Source organism: Marmota monax, unplaced genomic scaffold (genome assembly GCF_021218885.2).
Source record: "Marmota monax isolate L192 unplaced genomic scaffold, Marmota_monax_Labrador192_F-V1.1 WCK01_AAM20220418_F8-fsc00013, whole genome shotgun sequence".
NCBI lineage: Eukaryota > Metazoa > Chordata > Mammalia > Rodentia > Sciuridae > Marmota > Marmota monax.
In genome coordinates, this window is record NW_026692202.1 from 24564300 (window position 1) to 24577503 (window position 13204).

At 33.6% G+C, this 13204-nt stretch overlaps 1 protein-coding gene across 3 annotated transcripts in view; it reads left to right on the top strand.

The window, feature by feature from the left end:
* Ube3d (ubiquitin protein ligase E3D) overlaps positions 1 to 13204 on the top strand; it is a 161066-nt gene that overhangs the window by 24585 nt on the left and 123277 nt on the right. For all 3 annotated transcript variants that reach the window (XR_009225901.1, XM_046432132.2, XM_058575920.1), the window contains exons 5-7: positions 4383 to 4452; positions 10972 to 11041; positions 12765 to 12873. Coding sequence is in view for 2 of the 3 variants with exons in the window: in XM_046432132.2 (XP_046288088.1) it covers positions 4383 to 4452; positions 10972 to 11041; positions 12765 to 12873 (249 nt within the window). In the remaining variant the exon portion in view is untranslated. The remainder of the gene's footprint in view (positions 1 to 4382; positions 4453 to 10971; positions 11042 to 12764; positions 12874 to 13204) is intronic.

Below are 13204 nucleotides of genomic sequence, written 5' to 3' on the forward strand. Positions count from 1 at the left end.
CAGTCTAGCCATCTAGCAGGGGTTTGAAATGTCACATGGTGATACAGAATCCTAATGGTATCTCTTGGGAAACATTTTTTTTGGCGAGACAATATCAAGGGTCCTTAGAAATTGAAACAATACAAAGGAAAATAAAAACGAGGATAGGAGGCTAATCCACCTCTCTGAGCAGCACTGCCATCTCTCAGATATATTGATTTAATTAGTCCCCAACAATGTCTTTCTTTGAGGTTTGCTCTGTAGAGTTCCCACACTGTTAGGCTGTTTTATTACTCAACTTGCTTTATTATTTCCTTGAAGCGTAGATCAAGAAAAATGCATTACAAAGCAGATTCTCTTTAAACAAAATTAACATGCTAGAAAATCTTAATTAAAAAGATCTGATTTTAAAAACAGCACATAGAGCCCAACATTATTTTGTTCCTTCAGCACTCTCTTAGAGTTTACAGAATCTTATTTGTGCCTCCACTGCTGTGGCAGGATGTGCTTCTTATTTTCAAACAATTTCTGCTGAAGATTCCCCTATTCCTGCAGTTTGGTTGTCATCTCTTGTACATTTTTCCCATGTACCAACATACTATCAGTTTTGTCTGTTGGAATAGGAGGACAAAGATGGCATCTCCACCATTTATAAAATTCATATTATTTAAAACTTTGAAAATATGAGCCAGTATAGCCAGTATGTGGTAGCTCACTCCTATCTGTAGTCCCAGGCATAAGGGAGGCTGAAGCAAGAGGATCGCCTAAGTCCAGGAGTTCAAGAGTTCAAGGCCAGATTGGGCAACATAGTAAGAGGCCATCTCAAAAAAAAAAAAAAAGTATAGCCAGACTTATAACTTCATTCTGTTTAATAAAAAAAATAAAAGCAGCATTGAACTTTGATTATACTATTACTGATAAGTATGACCAACAACTTTATCTTTTTATTCATTCTTGGGGTACTGAATAATAATTTATTGGTTTGGGTAATTTGTTTTATTAAATTCATAAGTGAATCTTTTGTTTTCTTAGAAAAAATATGTTGGTGAATGACGCAGCAAAATAAGGGGGGGGGGCGGGGCGACGAGGAACTTGTGTACATTGATACAGCAGGAGTGGGAGCCGTTTATTGTAGGACAGGAGCGGTATATATACATTCCACATAGCTTATCTTAATTAACATAAACTAGATATAGTAGTCAACCAATAAGGAATCTCCACACTTAATGGCTCGCTGGCATTACTTCACAAACCACTCCCTCTGGCAAAATGCCAGGCGCCATCCAGACTTGTTTACAGACTGTAACATTTGCCAGGCCCCATCCTGACTTGTTTACAGACCCTAACAGGTGAAGTTTGTAAACATTCACAAAGATAAAAAGAATAATATTATGACCTTCAATATGCCAATTGTCTTGATTTAAAAAGTGGGTTTTTTTTGTTTTGCTAAAGTGTTTTTAAAGCAAAATCCAGTATTATGTTTCAGAATATATGTCTAAAAATACAGATTTTTTTTTTTACAAAACCTTACTGTCATTATCACACCTAATAATAATAAATGATAGAATATCAGGCCCTGACAAAATTTCTTAATTGCCTTAAGAATATCTTTTATGCTGGGCATGGTAGCATATGCCTGTAATCCTAGCAGCTCTGAAGGCTGAGGCAGGAGGATCTCGAATTCAAAGCCATACTCGGCAAACCAAGGCGCTGAGCAGCTCAGTGAGACCTTGTCTCTAAATTAAATACAAAATAGGGCTGGGGATGTGGCTTGGTGATCAAGTTCCCCTGAGTTAAATCCCTAATACTCTGTTCTCTGCAAAAGCATCTTTTACTATAGGTTTATTTAAATGAAGATCCATTAATTTGGTTGTTTGAGCTAATTTGCTTGTTATTGATCAGATTTTTTTTTTTTGCTTATGTGTGGTACTATATATTAAATACAGAGGCTCTCTACTACTAAGCCACACCCCCAACCCTTTTTATTTTATTTTGAGATAGGATCTTGCTAAATTATGAAGGCTGGCCTCAGACTTGCAATCGTCCTGCTTCAGCCTTCCAAATCACTGGGATTATAAGGATTTCAGGCATGCACCACCACACCCAGCTAGTTGTTGATCAGATTTTAAGATTCTGATCACTCATGTCTGATAAGGGTAGAATCTTATTTTAAAAACAAACACCCAAAGAATAAAACACTTTGCCTACTCACTTGAAAGACAATGAGAAATATTATGTGAAAACAATTATAGATGAACTGCATAATAAAGCACCTGACAGTTCTCTGCTTTGAATAGAAAAATTCTTTCTTCACAAACTTCGCTGTACCAATACCTGATATTAGGTTTTAGTAAAATGCTTACATTTTTTGATAAGATTTAATGAAAATGGTCAAATTCCACCTGTATAAAATAACATCCTTTAAAAATTATTTTCAGCACCTCTTTGGAACTGTATAGATAGATCTTATTGTAAAAAGCATGAAACTGCCAGAAGGTCTACCCTTACAATTGAGCATACTGGCTATCAGGGCTCTCTTCCTGGAACTGAGCAAACTGGTACCTTCCTTTGTTTCTGTCTGTTCCTCAGAACAGACAGAATTTGTCTCAATGACACTATCCCATCACTCATCTTGGCCAGACTCTGCTTCTGCTATGTGCAATGTGCTGGATGCAAGGTTATCAGTGTCCTGGCCAGGGATGGTACTGTCCCTGGGCCCCACCTGGTGTACCTTGATAAATGTTTGAGCCAGGTGTGAGCTGATTTAAAGAGTTCATATTTGCTTGTTTCCTCAGCAGAGACTTTTAGAGAAAGACCAGAGAATCTGTGCAAATCCTGTGGCTAGACCGGGGAAAAATAGGATATGTTTTTATATTATCGTAGATTTCTTCAGCATATGAAAGGATTCATCTCAGGAATCATTGATATGGAAAAGAGCTGGGGAGTATTTATGGATTTTCACTATAACATGGATTTGAGGCTGGGTAAAAGAGTGAGTCAGACATATGGACCCCAGTATAAGTTGTACAATTGCTTTTGACTATTTGATTTTTAACTAAAGTAAGAGATATATTTTTACATCAATGTCTGATCATATATACATTCATGCACACACACACACACATACACACACATGCATGTGTACGCTATATAAACACACTACAAGTAAAAATTTCTTGAAGTAATACCTACCTGATGTTTGAAGCAGTCATGCTTTCTATTCAGTATTTTTAAAGACAAGCTATAACCCATGGAATTAATTCCATGAATTGATTCCCACTAATGACATATGACCTGTAGTTTGGAAAACACTGAGCATAGTGCTTAAAAGCATAAGCTTTTTATCTGGATTCAAGCTTAAACTCTCTCAGTTACTAGCAGCTTGTCTATGGAACTAAATTTAAATGTGCATCTTATGCAACTTGTCAGGAAATATTCATTTATATCAAGGAAAATTACTTGTACTCAAATTTATACTGATCCACTAACTTATTCCATTAATTAATACATATGTTATTCCATATCAGAGAGCCACTGCCCTTCTCACTTCACCCTACACTGTTCTGCAGTTTTCCAGAAGGGATGACCTTATGTCCAGAGTTGCAGAGTTCTTTTTCCTTGACCATTTCTTCATGATGTGTGCCATGTTGCAGTATATCTGGGTGGGAGGGATGTTTTATGGCTTTAACAGAGCTATTACTATGTATTTGAAAGGAAGCATTCTTTGTTTACAAATTTGGTGAATGCAAGCTAATTAACATGTATCCTACATAATGAATTTGAATTTTTGAAGTCTAAGAAGTTTTGAAATCTAAGAATCCTCCAGGAATTTGTCTCAATGACACTATTCATCCTTCTGTTTATAGTGCATATCTTAAATGGAAAAAAAAATAGAATTTTATGAACAAGTTAGATAATTTTAACTTCTGAATTATGGGAGGCTATAAATTATAGGTTACTTACACATAAATTACACTCGATTAGGAGTCAAAACAATATGAGTTCAAATTCTGATTCTTCTGTATTCTATACACATGAGTGGGGGCAAGTCATTAACTCTCTCTGCCTTTGTTGCCCACCATCTGCCCATTTCAAATTATGGCTATTTGGAAATAGTTTTTAGAAATGTAAAGTGCTTCTTGTTCAGATTATTGGCAACATTTGGATTATCAAGAAGTGGCTAGGTTTGAAAAAGCCAATGTGTGCATTCTATCTTAAGGCAGAAAAAGGAAATTATCTCTGTGCATGTGAATTATGCACACAAGCTAAATGCATTCCCAGTATTTAGTAGAGGGCAGCATAAAATGTAAAGTTCAATGTATACTCTGGGGACTATGTTAAAATTATATATTCCTTTTAAGGAAAGCTGAATGACATTTAAATGACATTTTTCTGTTCTACAGGAACCAAAAGCAAATACCAAAGTAATTTGTAACCGTTGCAAGGTAATGTTGGGAGAGATCATGTCATCAGGTAAGAATTTCATAAACAAGAAGCCAAAATGATTGCCTTCTTTTTTAAAAGCCAGAAGGAGATTTTATAAAAAATACATAGAAAAGATACATGGATAATAATATATTTTATAGAATTGGTGCTTTTTAAAATAGAAAACAATTAACATATCATCCAATATGTATAGAAGTTTGTATATTTTATGTGCATATTGTATTGACTTTTAAGCATTGAGAAGTTGGGTCATTTCAATGTTTCTTATCTTATTTGTAGTATAAAGCAATAGTACAAAGTTTGTACTTGGATCTATCTTAAAGAAATTGGATCCCTCTCCTCAGTACAACCTGACAGTTAGAAGAGTTGGAGAAGTTACTTTTCTTGGCTGCCATCTGCCTCAAGGCTGTATTTTGGGGCTGGAGGTGGGAGAGGACATATTGAAATTGAAGAAACCACATTCTGAGTTTTATACTTTGTTCCTTATTCTTTTTTCCCAATGGTGTTAATTATATTTTATGTAAACTCTATGTTATACTACTTTAAATATAATAATGAAAATCCTGATAATTAAAATGCTGTTTAAAGATATGGTTTAAAATGTGTAGAGAGCTACAACATGCTGTGTTAGCTTTGCAGGTGAGGAATAATCACTTTTAATATAATTAGTTAGAAGATATAATGTAAGTGAAGCTATTGTACTTAAAGGAAAGCAGATGGTGCTATATTTTGTTTGTTTAAATCATCAGAGTCTTTTAAGTAATTACTTGTTCAAAGTGAGCAGAAAAGGATGCTATCCTCAAAGTCATTTTTGGAGAATGAAAACAAGCCCCACAAGAAACTCCTTAGAAAACTTAAGGTTTCCAATTTAGGGTTTTTCAATAAGATGAATTGATTTTTAAATTCTTTTCTTTCCTCCCTGAGGTCCAGTTAAAACGACAGTTTAGGAATACAAAGATGTATGTATACAAAGACGAAGAGAAATGGAGAGGAAATGATAGTAATATAAATAGGACATAGAAGCAAATTATTTAGGAGCATGCTTGGCAGTTCCTCAACTACAAGGATCATGGAGTGCCTTAGTAGTGGAGGGAGAAAAGGGAAATAATATCACTGAGAAACTTTACAACAATAAGGATGAAGTTTCCAGAAGGGGAAAAGCAGTTAGTGTATAATATATTAGGAATTAGGAAAGCATGGAAGTTTTTAAAAGTAGAGCTGAAAGTTAGAAGACAATCAAGCAATGTCTTCCTAATTTGAGGGGGAAAAAGTTCACCCTGGAATTCTCTACAAAATCAAATCATCAGTCAGATGTGAAGATTATTTATTTATTATCTTTTTTATTTTATTTATTTATTTTATTTTATTATCTATTTTGGAAATAATAAGGTTTCAAAACAGACTTAAAAGGTATATTTTCCTTAGAAATCTATCATTCCTATGGGGGAAAAAATGAGAGATTCAACCTAGAAAGGGATGACATGAGATTGGGGAAATAGGCTATCCAATATAGAGGAACAAGGTAAGAAAGGCCTTGAGATGTATAGCTGTACCACAGAAAAACAGCCTGATTGAAGTGAGGAGAGAGAGAGGATTGTAATAAAGACTTTTCCCATCATAAATAAAATTTTCCACATGTAACAAATAATGTTGATATTATTGAGACAAACCATTTCATTATATGGGAAGAATTACCTAAAGTTGCTTGGAAAACTAAACAAATGAAAATTATTTACTACAGTAAAAACACAAGGTAGAATAAGAAAGGAAAACTTGCCAGGATATCATTTCTGGTCATAATAATGTAAATACTGGGTATTCATTTAACCATACATTATGATGTAATTCATAAGTATATCAGAATATCAGAATATGTGAGTGTGTGTATATGGGGTGGTTTAATAGAACTACATCCACATCAACTCAAAATCAATAGAATTCCACTTCCCCAAATGGTGGTGGTAAGAGGATGGACAAATCTGTACCACAAAAAGCAAGCACAAACTGAACAAGTTAAACAAATTATTAAATATCAATATTATGGCACTGGAAAATGAACGAAGTGAAACAACAATTTGAGAAGTGTTTAGTCATGAAAAAATACTACTGCATTGGGAAAGAATGGCAAGTTTGTGATCTTTTTGCCCACAGAGTAGGCCTTGCTGTCTCTTGCCTCCAGAACTTGGGCAGAGAAATCCTACAAATGTATTGTTTACAGGTGTTGAGTTCAATTCAGGGTAGGTGACAGAGAAAGTAGAAATTTAAGTGGGGGGGGATATTTTGGAATCGAATGTATGAAATATGATATGTCAAGAGTTTTGTAATGTTTTGAATAACCAATAAAAAAATACAAAAAAAAAAAGGTGATAGAAGGGCCAATACAATAACTTCTTCATACAAGTCTGGCTGACTACTGAACTCTGCATACAATAGATGCCAGGAAGTATTTATTGCGTGTATTTTCAATAAGAATTGAAAACTTAGACCTGTGAATTTGCTGTGCCTTTGATTGCATTCCTTAATCCACAAACAACCTGAGCAACAGAAAGCACTTTTTTCTGAGACACCTTAGTGGCAGTGGATACTCTAGAGAGCCAGACTAAACAAAATAAAACTTAGCAGTGACATTAGCAGCTACAAACTGTGGGGCAGGGGGAACATATTTCACAGTAAGTTCAGGCCAGTTAATTGATCACTAAACCATTAAACCAACAATCCTCAGAAGAACAAAACAAAATTCAGAGCTGCTACAACATATTACATACATTTTCTTGCTTCTATCTACAAATTATGATATATGCAAAGAAATAGGAAAGTGATTCATACTGAAGGAACAAAAAAGGATTGCATAGACCGAGTAAATACAAATGTTGTATTTAGCAGAATAATATGTTGAAGTAGCTATATAAATATGGTAAGGAATTAAAAGAGAAAAGTCCTTGAATGAACAAGTAGCAAATATCAACAAGTTGGAAACTTTAAAGAAAAAGCAAATTGGTAATTTTAAAATTGAAATGTGTAATAACTGAAACTACAATTCACTAGATGATCTAAACCACAGATTTGAGACAACAGAAGATAAAAAAATTATTGAACTTGTAGATTAATACTCATTAACCAGTCCAAAGGAAAAATTCTGAATAGAACCTTAGATCTGTGGGACAATATCAAGTGTTACAACAAGTGTATAAGTGGACTCTCAGAAGGTAAGGAGAAAAAGAAAGGGTCAGAAAAATAATTACAGAAAAAACTGGCTTAAATCTTGGCAAATCTGGTGAAAAATATTAACTCTGGGATCTAAGAATTTCGGTGAACTCCAAGCATCGAAACTTCTTATAATTAAAGAGGAAGAGAGAATCTTGAAATTTGACAGGAGCAAAACAAAACATCATAAATAGGGATTTCATGATACAATTAAGGTGGACGTCTCCTAAAAATCATGGTCTCCAAAAAACATCAAAATAAATATGCAAAGTGCTAGGGTAAAAAGTCTGTCAACTGGCTGGGTGTAATGATGCATGCCTGTAATCCCAGAGGTTTTGGAAGCTGAGGCAAGAGGATCAAGAGTTCAAAGGCAGCCTCAACAATGGCAAGGTGCTAAGCAACTCAGTGAGACCCTGTCCCTAATACAATATTTTTTAAAAATAAGGTCTGGCATGTGGCTCAGGGGTCAAGTGCCCTGAGTTCAATCCCTGGTACCCCTCTCACCAAAAGAAGACTGTCAGCCAACCATATTGTATCCAGCAAAAGTGTCTTTAAAAAATAAAGATGAGCCTGGATAAAACATGTGAAATAATGTGTTACAAACAGACCTGCTCTAAAAAAATTAAAAAAAAAAAATCTTAAAGGAAATTCTTCAGGCTGAAGCAAAAGGTACCAGATGGTAACTAGAATACTCAAGAAGGAAAAAAGAACAGGGGAAGTGGAAAATATAAGGATAAATTACCACAAAAGCAGATTCAAAAAAGGTACACACAAAGTCACATTTTTCTGCAGTTTGCCTGTTTTCTATAATTAGAATTTTTGTTTTGATTGCTTTGAGAAGGAAGGACAGAAATGAAAGACTACACAAGATGGGAAATTTAATGGGTGATTGTCTCTACAAAAACATGAGATTCTAAAGACCATCCCCTCACAGTGAAGTGAGTTAGAAGGGGAACAGTCCTGTAGAATTATAAATAGGTATCAATTCCTGGGGTTTTTAGGGAATTTCAAATCTTGAATTCAGTGTGTTCTGACAGAATAGCAGGTACCTGGCAAAATCAAATGCATATCACTTCTGGAGGGAAACACTTTCATTGGAAAAAATAGTGTTATTCTCACAAATAATTTTTCAAGTACAGTGTTCAACATATAACCAGAGATAAATATGGACACAAGTTAGCTAGACTTCTATCAGTAAGAACTAACAAATATATCAGACAATGGAAATAAGCTTTTACTGGAATGATCATAAGCAAAATATAAAAGAATACTGCTTAGTATAATTAACAATGTAAAAGACATATTTAAAGACAGTGCAATGAAAAAGCAAACAATAACAGTATGTATCTTTGAAGAGGAGCCACAATGGAATTTCTAAAAACATGCTGTATTATAATTGATATTAAAAATTCAGAGACTGGTTTAATAGCAAAGCAGGTACAACTTGGAAAGAATTAATGGACAGAAGATGGATGAAAATCTACCTTCCAGACAGAGGAAAAGAGTGAAATACAGGCAATATTTGAACAGTTGAGAATTTTGTAAAAGTAAACAACAATCTACAGATTCAAGAGGCACAATGAATTCCAATTCAGTGAGGCCCAAGTAAGAAATGAAAAGAAATCTATACCTAGATACATCCCAGTAATACTGGAGAATGAAAAGCCAAGAGAAAATCTTAAAAGCAACCAAAGAAAAATGACAGATAACCTTCAAACAAGCACCAGTAATGGAAATTCGAAGACAGTGGAATGATATTGTCAATGTGCACAAAGCAATAACCATTAACCCTAGGACTTTATATCAAGTGAAAGTATCCTTCCACAAAGAAGGCAAAGATAAATATGTTTTCTGAAAGACAAAAACTAGGATAATTTACCACTAGTGACTTCTTGGTAAGAAAAATTCTACCTGTAGTCAGGTAGAAGAAAATGACCCCAGATAATTCAAGAAAGACTGGTAAGAAATCATGAAATGAATATTAACTGTATAGAACAACATGAAATGAATATTAACTGTATAGAACAACATGAAATGAATATTAACTGTATAGAACAACAACAATAGTAACTGGGATTTATATATATATAATAAGTAAAGCATTTTAAATTTTTTTGCCCTTTTGTTATATTGAGCAATTGGAACTTCTTAAAAAAATTACTAGGAATAACTTGACTTATTAAAGTCATTAATTATTTAATTTGGCCTATTTAAAACATGCATGTAATTCTGTTGCCAAATATACAATTATTTAATTCATCCTTAACTTTTAGACATTTTAATTTGTTTTCAGCATTTTTCTACTAATATTATTATGATCATCTTTATAGATAAATTTTTACATATTTTATTGATATTTCTTTAAGATACTTTTTTTTTTTTTGGTACTAGGGATTGAACAGATGAACCCCTGGGTGCTTTACCACTGAGCTACATCCCCAGATTTTTTTATTCTTTTTTTTTGAGACAAAGTTGTGCTAAGTTGCTAAGGATCTTGCTAAATTGCTGAGGCTGCCCTTGAACTTGTGATCCTCCAGCCTCCCCATTGCTGAGATTACAGGTGTTTGCCATCACACCCAGCTAAAATAATTCTTAAGTATTTAATTATGGTGTCAAATATATATACAAAAGTTTAGGCCTTCTGCTTCTAAGAAATCTATCATCTTTAGTTATGATAGCATATCCATTTCTTATAAGCCCATCTGGTACTACACCTTATCATTTAAAACAGTTTGATGCTAAAAAATACTTGTTTTGATTTGGATGTCCCTTTTTAACAAAACATTTTTAATGGATTTTCTAAAGCAACCCAAAATGGTTATTGAATATCTGGCCTACTGTTTACATAAACTAAGTAATCAGATAAACAGCTTTGGTGAGAACTGTACATTCTGGGTAAATACTGGTATCAGGATTATAGCATCTGTGCATGGGCTTTTGGATTCTACAACTGAAAAGCCTTTTTCACTGCCTTTCAGATTTGTGGCTATTCAGTAGAAATGAGGAAATCCAATGCCTAATTTTTATGTAAATGGGCTAAAACTGTGATGTGACTAATTTTTATAACCTTTTGTATGTGTAAACTGTTTTGCTGCTACAGATTCACATTTGAGCATGACATTCTAAACAGACACTGTGCTGTTTGATCTCAGAAATATCTTCTTGTAGTTATCAGTGTTTTTTCTATTGATACAAAATCATTTTGGAAAAATGTTTACTGAATGGTCATAATTGAATATTTAGTTTGGAATGTCATAATTTGGGACCAACACACCCACAATAAAAATATTAATATATTGGGAAGATTCTTAACTTCCTTTCTTTTTTTTTTTTTGTTTCTAGAAACCACTAAGTTTTATATGACAGAGATAATTATTCAACCATCTGAGAGAAGTTTTCCTATCATACCAAGGTACAAACAGCAAATTAAATTTATTACGTAATTTTGTAGGTATAATTGATTAAGAATTCATTTTTATTCATAATTTTTTTAATTTGGAAAGGGGAAATGCCTTAGAGAAAAGTTTTGAAATACTTTAGCCCAACTACACATATAAACAATTTGAGGTTTTATTTCTTTATGTTTTGCTTATCTGGTGTATGTAAATATGTTCATATAAATCTTCTAATTCTGAAAGTTTTTTGTGCTTCTTTCTATGTGCCAGAGATTCAGAATTTTATAACATAATCATCAATCTTTTTCTTGTTTTTTTTGATTTTTATTTGTTTGTTTTAGGTACTGGACATTGAACTCAGGGATGCTTTATCACAGAATGAAATCTCCAACCTTTTTTATTTTTTTTATTTATATGTGACAGTGGAATGCATTACAATTTTTATTACACATATAGAGCACTATTTTTCATATCTCTGATTGTATACAAAGTATATTCACACCAACTCCTGTCTTCATACCTGTACTTTGGATAATGATGATCATTACATTCCACCATCATTAATAACCCCATTGTCCCTTCCTTTCCCCCCAACCCCTCTGCCTTATCTAGAGTTCCTCTATTCCTCCCATGCTCCGCCTCCCTATCCCACTATGAATCAGCCTCCTTATATCACAGAATACATTTGGCATTTGGTTTTTTGGGATTGCCTAACTTCACTTAGCATTATCTTCTCTGACTCCATCCATTTACCTGCAAATCCTTTTTATTTATTTTTTATTTTTTAATATTTTATTTTTTTAGTTGTACACAATATCTTTATTTATTTATTTTTTTATGTGGTGCTGAGGATCAAACCCAGGGCCTCGCATGTGCTAGGCGAGTGCTCTACCGCTGAGCCACAACCCCAGCCCTCCTTTTTATTTTTTATTATGAGACAGGGTCTCACTAAGTTGCTTAGAGCCTTGCTAAATTGCTGAGGTTGGCTTTGAACTTGCAATACTCCTGTCTCAGCCCCAAATTGCTGAGATTACAAGCCTGTGCTACACACCGGCATCAATGGGTTTTTGAAAAATTATTTCTGGTTTTCATTTGACCTATTTAAAATTTGAAACATAGATCCGTTTCAAATTATTTCTGTGTTTCAAAATAAAAGATCTTCAGGATCTAAATCTATTAATTTTTCTTTTCTTTTCATCTTTTCCGGTTTGCAAACAAAAGTTAACCATAGACAGTCTTTAGTATATCTATGATATCCAAAAATTATGGCAACCTGAACATAAACTTGTATTTTATCATTCTATAAATATTTTCTGAACCATAGAGCTGTCACTTTAAGGAGATCTAAATGAAAAAAGAAAATGCAGATTATACAATGTTTGGAAGGAAATTTCTCACATTCTTTTGTAACCTAGCTATCCACTATTTAATGTGTATATCATCAATGGAATATCTACTATCACTAACATGGTATTTTTTTATTCAATAGAGAGGAATCGGTAGCTTTGGGTGGCAACTGTATTACTAATTGGAGAATAGATTTTAAGAAGAATGGAGCAAACATAAATACACTAAAATCCACATTACCACAGATTGTGAGGGAAGGGGCAGTGGATAGAAAAGTCGGGGATGCTGATGTTTCTGCCTTTTAGGTACCCTATATGTAATTTTGGCTTATCTTACTAGAGTTATTATGAGAGTCACTGTACTTTGGATAATAATTGATTTCTGTTCAAACAGGTCTCAGTTTGTCCAGAGTGTTATTGCCCAGTGTCTGGTGGAACTCTCCTCTGCTAGAAGCACTTTTAGATTCACTATTCAAGATCAGGATGGCAAAGTGTACATCTTGGTAAGAATTCATTCTGTCCAGTTTTTTTTAAGCCTAGTAATCCAAGATCTCAGAAAATTTCTCTTTTGTTTTTATTTTTTCTTAGTTCATAGGTCTAGAAGTTAAGTGATCAAGAATTGAATATTTAATATCAGCTTAATTCATAAGTCAACCTTCCTTAACTTTATGACAAATGATTGGGTACTTCCATGTATTAGGTTCTAGGGATACAGAAGGAAAGAAAACCTAATTCCTTCCCCTAAGTAGCTCATACACAAAATAAGTGTTTTCACTCTGTTTTTAATGGTCAGTATAATACCATTCTGTCTGTATTTCTTTTTCTTTCTATTTG